This window comes from Henckelia pumila, chromosome 4, assembly GCF_033568475.1.
Source record: "Henckelia pumila isolate YLH828 chromosome 4, ASM3356847v2, whole genome shotgun sequence".
In the NCBI taxonomy this organism is placed as follows: domain Eukaryota; kingdom Viridiplantae; phylum Streptophyta; class Magnoliopsida; order Lamiales; family Gesneriaceae; genus Henckelia; species Henckelia pumila.
Genome location: NC_133123.1, coordinates 16,186,861 through 16,196,083, shown reverse-complemented (window position 1 = coordinate 16,196,083; position 9,223 = coordinate 16,186,861). Strand labels below are relative to the sequence as shown.

The 9,223-nt window shown below is 30.4% G+C and overlaps 1 protein-coding gene across 1 annotated transcript; it reads right to left on the bottom strand.

The window, feature by feature from the left end:
• Positions 1 to 6,835: 6,835 nt before the first annotated feature.
• LOC140867252 (zinc-finger homeodomain protein 4-like) lies at positions 6,836 to 7,799 on the bottom strand. The gene has a single exon (XM_073272328.1). The coding sequence runs from the start codon at positions 7,776 to 7,778 to the stop codon at positions 6,999 to 7,001; it is 780 nt and encodes a 259-aa protein (XP_073128429.1). The 5' UTR covers positions 7,779 to 7,799; the 3' UTR covers positions 6,836 to 6,998.
• Between the last annotated feature and the right edge of the window lie 1,424 nt (positions 7,800 to 9,223).

The window sequence follows — 9,223 nt, the reverse complement described above, 5'->3', positions numbered from 1 at the left end:
TTTCTTATGAAGGATGATGACATGATTAACGTATTTTGAATATTTCTTTGAATTAAGGGCTGCAGGAGATTTAGGAAGGTTACCTTGTTTGAATGAATCTTGGTTTTGAGCAGAGGCCAAATCCTTGCCTTCCCTTAACAATCACTTGATCAAATGGTACTTGCTCTTTGGATCTCCAGGTTTACTCTAACCATGAATCTTCAATGGTTGGTTTCCAACCTTATCTTCCTTACGCCCTGCTTGTTTAGTTATTAGCCATAAGACTTATTTTTGTTTTTGATTTTATGTTTCTTAGTTTCTGATAGTTTTCATACGTCTTGTATGAACCAGATAGTAAGAAACTTAAGAAGAGAGAGATACTCAAACTTCGCTTTTTTTTTTTTACAGCACAAAACATCTCCTTTTATAGACGTGGAGAAACGCATACATAATAAAAGAAAAGGGGGGGGGGGGACCACTCGACACTACATAATGGAAAACAGCTCATTTTACATCTGAGTGGATGCCTTTAACATGTGGTGTGGTCCACGATTTCATTTGTTTTTACATTGTGTCACTTTCTGAATCACTAGTACATTCGGACCATTTCTTTATTGGTTTGTCTTCTTTGACAGCTGCTTCTTCTGTCTGAATGGTTTGGCAATGTCCACATTTGTGAGTGAAAATCATTGTTCTTAGTCTTTGACATAGCATTTGTTGGGTTTCTCGGGTCATGTCAACTCTTGCTTCATAGATTGGAGCTTCGAATTGAGCTAACATGGCTTGTTCTTTCTTTTGGATTGTCTCCTTGTGTCCAGTGGTTAATAAAATTTTACTGGTTGCAAAATTTATTTTAACCTTTGAGTTTCCATCAATCTTTCCTGTCTTTGAGATCATGTCAATCAATGTTTTTATTCTTATCTCAGGAAGTGTTGAGATATCCATTACTGGTTTCTCTTCATTTGATCCTTCGAATAAAAACTTGTTTTTTTGTTTTCGACATTGAATATATACCATTGGTTGATAGAATTTGTTATCATCCCAATTTGAAAGGGTTGAGTGAATACTCAATGTTAATACTGGATCGTTCTTAAAGACTGCTTTCTTGAACTGGATGATACTATTTCTCAACTGATATGGAAATAGTTCTATTTCTTGATTTTTGGGACTGACTTTCAATCCACTTAATAATCCATTTGAAAAGAATCTTGCGACTTCATGCACTGGAGCACCTTGCAGTGTTCTTGCTCTTGATATGCTCTGTGTGTCACATGTTTGTAGCTAAGATTCTGCAGATGGTTTGGCTATTCTTAAATAGTTTAGTGTTTCAAAGAATTCAGTAATTTGTTTTTTCAAAAATTGGTTTTTGTGGTCGCAGATTGACCATCTTTCTTTCTCTTGCTTCAAGGGCACTTTTAAACGTCCTTTTTTTTTTCGGTGTTGGCTGTGACCACCGGTTCTTTTTTATTTTCTTTTTCTTGGTTATCAGTGTTGGCTGTAACCACTGACTATTTTTCATTCATCTCCATTATTTTGTTAAATGGAGTTGCTAACTTGATTGGAGTTTTTGGTGAGGATGATGATGATGATGATGTTGTCATCTTTTCTTTAATCCTCTGAATTTTTTCTTTTATATTCTTTTTTCTTTGTTGAAGAATCTGAATTTCTTCATCTATGTCAATCAATTGTTCTTCTAATTGATTTAATTGTTCCATCCTGCACAATAAAACATATATATATATATATATATATATATATATATATATAAATGGTTAGAAATTTAACTCTTTTTCGTGAGTAACTCAGATAGTTTTATTATGCGTATCATTGCATTTATGAAATTCTTTTGCGAGAATTGAATCAATCTTCATAAATGAGATTGATTGTCTTTACTCATAGAGTAATTCATGTTTCTGAATATAAATCTCATTTTCATCAATTTATATTTCCCATGCTTTCTGAGGCATGTTCGGATGACTGAAAGTCATAAAATAATTCATATCTCTGAATATAAATCTCATTTCATCAATTTATATTCCCCATGCTTTCTAAGGCATGTTTGGATGACTCGTGGTCATTTTCTGGATCACTTAGGATCTCTTTTGTTATTCCGTTACTACGGATAATATAATTTGGATGAAGTTCTCTGGTTAATGCGTCGGGTAATGAATTATCTGTTCCTTTGACATGTTGGATCTCGAACTGATAATGGTTCAATTCCAATTGCCATCTAATTAGCCTTGCTGCATTTCTCCCTGCATTTTTTGATATTTTCCTTGTCTTGAAATATGTTAAATTCATATTATTTATTCTTACTAAAAATGGTTTAGGAATAAGATAAATTTCATAAGTCCTAATTGTGAATATTAAAGCTAATAATTCTTTTTCATTTGAATGATAATTTAATTGTGCACCTTGAAAAGTTCCTGATGTATAATTGTATAATTCTTCATTATTTCTAGTAGCTGTTTTAGTAAGTTCTTCTAAATTTCTTTCTCCTGTATAAGCTTTTAAACATGCTCCCCAGTATTCATCTGAAGCGTCTGTTTCAATTATTATTATATCTTTATTGGAAGGAAAATATAACTCAGGAAGATCGATTACTAATTATTTTTTTTTAATAGTATCTATATAATTAGTATCTTCTTTAGATCATTTCCACTTGTAGTCTTGTTTAAGTTTTACCTGAAGAGGTTTTCTGATTTCTGCAAGTTTCTTAATGTAATTTCCAGAATAAGTTAATAATCATAAAAATCTTCTTAATTGATCTTTATCCTTGATTTCACTAGGAAAATCGTGAATTTTCTTAAGTATATGCTGTTGTAAACAATGTTTTTTATCTTCTATTTGTAATCCTAAATAATTTATTTTTGTTTTAAACAATTGTGCTTTCTTTTCAGAAAGTATAATTCCATCTTTATGACAAATATCTAATACTGTCATGAGGTCTTTATAATGTTGATCTAGTATTTTTGAATAAATTAATATGTCATCTATATAAACACAAAAAAAATCTACATATGATTTAAAAGATTCATCCATATATCTTTGAAAGATACCTGGTGCTTTTTTAAGTCCGAAAGGTAATACAGTCCATTGATACTGTTCTTTTGGACAACTGAATGATGTAAGTAATTGTGTTTGTGGTTCTAGCTGAATTTGCCAGAATCCTGATTTACAATCTAAACTGAAGAAATATTTCATTCCTCCTATATAAGATAGTAAATCATTCTTGTTTGGGATGTAATATCCATCCATAATTTTTGCATTATTCATTTTTCGATAATCAATTACCATTCTTTTCTTATCAGTGTCTTTCTTACTGACATAAAAGACTGGTGAAGAGTGTGGACTCTTGCTTGGGATGATTATCTTAAGTTTTAGTAATTTTTGAACCTCTTTTTCGAATATTTTTACATCATCCATGTTGCATCTTCTTGGTGCTTCACGGATTGTGATATTAGGGTCTTTAATTTTTATTGAAGCAATGAACTGTTTTTTTTTCTTAATTTTGTCCCGAGGATTTTCAGAACAAATATCATGAAATTTATTCATGATTTCTTTTTCATGATTAATTTAAAATATTTTCTATTTTTAGTTCTATTGGATTTGTATTTCGTTTATGAAAATTCTTTGTAAATCCTTCATTTCCTAAACGAAATGCTGTTCGTATTTTAGGAATATAAATAATTGATGATCTTTTGTTTAAAGTTATGTAATTTTCAAATTGTGTAAAGGAAAGATATTCTTTTAAAAATTTATTTCCTATTATAATGTCCATTCCTGATTCTATTTGATATATAATGAGTATTACAAATTTTGTTCTTTTATTTCTATTTTTAATTTTTCTGCTACTGTATTAAGCATGATTATTGATCTATCTCCTATTCGAACTTTTAATCCTTTGTCGTGTTTCTTCCAATAATGAGTTGGGAGTATGTGTTTACTTGCTAGACACATACTTGATCATGTATCAACATAAGCATGTATATGATATGGTTTATGTTCTTTGATTTTAATTTGAATTTTTATATAAATACTATTTGGATTTATTTTGTTTTTAGTATCCATTATCTCACCTTTTTTTTTTAGTGATTTATTAGGATTTTTAATAGATAAGGGTAGAATTGGTATTTTTAAACAAAATTTTCTCTCTCCAGGGAGTAGAAAATAAGTTTTAATGGGTTAGGTATTAAAATGTAAGATGAAAATAGGTTTGTGTATGAATTTATAATTTACCCATATATATATATATATATATATATATATATATATATATATATATATATATATATATATATATATATATATAGAGTTAATTTGATTATAATGTTCGTGATCACTTTTACATATTATATTAAATTAAATAAATATATTTGATAAAATTAGATAGATATGAAAATTTTGATGTATATAATATCAGATTTTATAAAATTCCAAAAGATAAATTACTCCGAATTAACTCTACTTGTACTCAGTGTTCTAAAAGACACCGCCTATGTCTAGGCGTTTAGGCGCTAGACGGTTGTCCACCGACTCGATTTTTAGATAGTTGAAGTTTTTGGGTGTTATTACATTAATTGACCTTCTAGCTAGATCGCTCAAAATCCGCCTAAGCGATCGTCTAGATTAATATATATATATATAATATATATAATTAAAATAAATTATTTGACTTATTTTAATTCCTATCAATTTGTATCGGATAAAGACGAAGAATATGCCATGTATTTTGAATTTGAATTCGATAAATAGGAATTAGTGGATAAATATTAAGCAAGAATAATTATATATTTAGACTAAAAAAAGTCGTCTAAGAAGGTGAATTCGATAAAGATAAAATATTGGAAAAATATTAAAATATACAAGGTATAATAAATATTTAGACTAAAAAGAAAAAAAATCGTTTATGTCCCGCTTAAGTATCGCCTAAGTCTCTAGATGCTAGATGGTGAGTGACCGTCCAACTACTATCTTCAGTTTTTCAGCACATTGCTTGCACTGCTTTTGACGTGGGTATCAATGAAAATGACTTTATATACAGGGCTTTATTGCACATGAATGCTGAAACAAAACTTAGTCATGCGCAGAGTTAATAGACCTAAAACTTGCAAATGCAATCATGAAGATAACTACTTTTTCGAACACGTTAAAGATGGACAATAATGTACGTCTCTTTCTCTTTCATAAAACCTTAATATCCTTGGTAAAAAAAAAAACCCCTTAATATCCATCTGCATTTAATTAGGTATATAACTAGATTCACTAGGGAGCATACCTCGCTTAGGCATGACAATTATTTTTCAATCAGAAAAAATCCTAACCATATAGTTGCTTGGAGATAATAATAATAATAATAATAATAATAATAATAATAATAATAATAATAATAATAATAATGATAATAACTTTTCTTAATAACTTTTCATAAACCCTTAAGGAGGTGTCCAAGTTGGTGGAGTAGGTGAACTCTTGGCCAGAGTTCAGGATTTCGATTTCTCCTATCAACACTTTCTTGGACTAGCCCGTCACACAGAGCTTGCTTAGTGTGGTTTACCTGACTAATGTAATTTGCAGGCTATTGCGTTAGTCCGGGGGTTTACCCAGTGCGCACCGAAGGTAGCGGCTGCGGGTTCTCACATCACAAAAAAAATAATAAATAACTTTTCATAGCCCCTAAGTGGTTGTCCAAGTTAGTGGAGTAGGTGAACTCTTGGTCATAGGCCAAAAGTTCGATTCCTCCTGCCAACACCTTCTTGGACTAACCTGTTACACATGGCTTGCCTAGTGCGATTTATAACCTGACTAACGTAGTTTGCAGACTATTGCGTTAGTTCGGGGGTTTACCCAGAGCGCACCGAAAGGTAGCGGCTGCGGGTTCCCACGTCACAAAAAAATAATAATAATTACTTTTCATAACAATTAACAAATCATAAATTAAAAGAAAATCCAAATATGTACGTAACTCTTAAATCACGTTAACGATCTGACTTGTCGCTCTCATGATAATGTTGTGGTGCCAATATATTTTTGTTTATAAACCATTACTTATTAGTCTTTGTATTGTTTAAGCTAAGTAATATTAATATTTATACATACAATTGGATTCTTGTATTAATATTGTTTAAATAAATTTGATGACATTCTGACAACTCAACAGGAATTTAAAACTCTGGGGATGAAGATTTAATGCTCTCGGGGTCGAGAATACGAAGATGGGGATGACAAACCTACCTCACCATTCCTAGACTATTTGAAGATCGAGGGGATGGAGATTTTATCTCGTGGAATCCGGCCGAATGAAGATTCCCCAAGGGATTGAGGCTTAGTTCCCGCAAGGACTGAGACCAGAATCTCTGATTAGAAAAATTAAAGGGGATGAGAATGGCTTTTAAATTCGAGGACGAGGATTTCATTTTCATCTTTGGCCTCGTCCAATTTAACAAAAAATGTTAAAAAAAAAAATTATTAAGCAAATATATAAAATTAAATAAAATATTTAACATGCAACTATTTTCACATGCAATATCTATTTTGGTTTTTACAGCTTGTATATTTTAAGGTCTTTTGCACTGATTTCACAGTATTCCAAAAGGCATTAATATACTACTCCAAATATATATATAAACAAATTCCAAAAGCAACATTTAGAAAACGTAAGCTTAATTTACCCACTTCAAAAAGCCAAGTACTTTCAAACAAAATCTCAACCAAATATATTAATGAAAAAGAACAAGACAAGCACAAATTAGAAGAAACTCGTTCTGAACTATCTAGCATGCATGGATCTTCAAATCAAGTAAGAGATATATATATAACTCAAGCTATATATATATATATATATATAGATCGATTGAGTGCGTATGCTGCAATCTTACGCAGATTTACCTCGTACTGCATATATTCGCAGTTTACCCAACGCACACCCAAAAAAGACAATAACTAGTGCTTAATATTCATAAAAAAAAAAATTAAATATAGATCGAAATAATAATTCTGATAACCATATATACTAATTATTAATTGGTATCCGAATTAAGTAGGTTTTGATCATTGGGTTGATTGATCTTCTTGGCAACATTAATATTATGCTTATTGTTGTGCATCCAAACCCTTAACACTCTTCTCTTCACCCCAACTTGTTGGCAGAAGCTTTGAACCACTGATTCATCCACCTTGTGTATTTTCCACCCTACTTTCTCAGCAAAATCATGCATTTTCTCCTTCTGTTCTTGTGTAAACTTTGTTCTGAACCTCTTCTTCACTACCCCGCTGCAGCCGCCATGCTCCTCCTCCTGCTCATCTGACTCAGAACGGCCGGCCATTCGTACCAAATTTCTCGAGGGAATTATCTGCAGCACTGTTCCTTCATGAGCTGCAGCATGATGCTCCAAGAATTCTTGATTCTGATCATGATGATGCCCCAAGAAGAGCACTTTTTTCCTCCCAATTCTTGGATTGAAATTATATTCATTGTAACGGATATTATTTTCCGAAGCAATTTCTTTTCTGTGGAAGTTTCTGTGACAGTGGCAAGCTGAACAAGAGAGAGCTTGGATGGTGCCTTCTTCTCCATCGGCCAAGAACTCTCCACATCCATCAGTCGCATTTCCTCCCACGGCTATCGCCTGGTTTTTCATGCATTCTTTGTACTTGATCATATTCCCCCTTTTCTCCTGCAAGTTGTGATGATCATGAAGAGCAGATATTGGCATTATGATTTTGCCATCTGCTGCTGCTGCTGCTGCTGCTGGGATTACTATATTCATGTGATTATGGGACGATATTGTAGGTGTCATGCAAGAGTTAAGTGGAATTGGCATTTCATCTTCTCCATCCATTTTCGATCTTCTTCTTTAATTTGCTCTTTCTATGTATTATATATATTGTGATCTGTGTTTCTTGGTGGGAGAACAATTAAAATACAAGGAAGGAATATAATAGAAAAAAGCTAAGGATGGAAATTTATAATATAAATTTATTAGGTCTATGTTTATATTGCATATATATAGATTTGAGAAAACAAATTAAGAAACACTTGTTTGATAAATGAAGCATTAATATGGGATTTGTGCGAAAAGATATAAATTAAAGCGTGGAATATTGATGAAGAAGGGTAGACAGACAAAGGGATATATCATATATATATATATATATATGGTTTTGCTGGTTGGTTTGTGTAGGGGATGAAACATTTTGAATGCCTAAAAAATGGGAATCGGTTCTTATTTGGAACTGGAATTGAAATTGGATTTAGATTTTGAATCCGTGCAATTGGTTTTATTTTGATATTTGTTAAAAATTTAAAATGTGATTTGGAATTTGATTTGATAATTAAATTATAATATTTATATAAAAAAATTTGTATTTATTAATGACATTTATATAATAATATTCAAAGAACAAAGATTTTTTTTAAACAAATAAAAACATTTTTATTTAAAGTTACCAAATTTTGATAAAGTAAGTTTTTAGTATTAAAAATATGAAGCTTTTTTAAGAGAAGAATAAATAATTATAGAATTTTTTTTAAATATAAAAATATTTTATTTTATTTTTTCAATATATAGATATATTATATAATGATGTGGATTGAAAATATTGATTTTGGATGAAAAGTATTTTTAAAAAAATTAAAATAAGACTTAAAATTTATTGTAAGTTATATAAATTTGTTAGTAAAATAATAATATAGTCTGTATATGCTTAAATTTGTCGTCTTTAACCCTTGCCACATTCTGTTGGGGTCTTAATTTTGTTGCGCTTCTATTTTCTTTTTATCAAGGTTTTAAAAAGAGCGAAGCACGTCGAAGCGTGGAGGTCAAACTTCAAGCTTTTTAAGCTTAAGCGAGTTTAGAACGATCTTAAGCGTGAAAAAACGTTTTCAATTTTTACTATAATTTTAATTATTTTAAGACAAACATTAAATAAAATGTTAGATTAACCATAAATATATGATTTAATAGATAATTCAAGTTCTAAACTATAAATATACATATTTATAAAAATATTTTTATTTTAAAAAATAAATGAAATCTTCCGTTTTAAAAAGCGGTCGCTTAATCGAGCTTAAACGTGTTAAAACTTAAGAGAAATTAAGCGTCGCTTAAACGAGATTTTTAAAACATTGCTTTTTATTCATGGTTATTTATGTTTATGGTTCTTTAATTTTCTTCTGTTTCAACGGTATACGGAATTATTTTTGTTTCGAAATCGAATAATAAATTTGGCACCAATTATGATC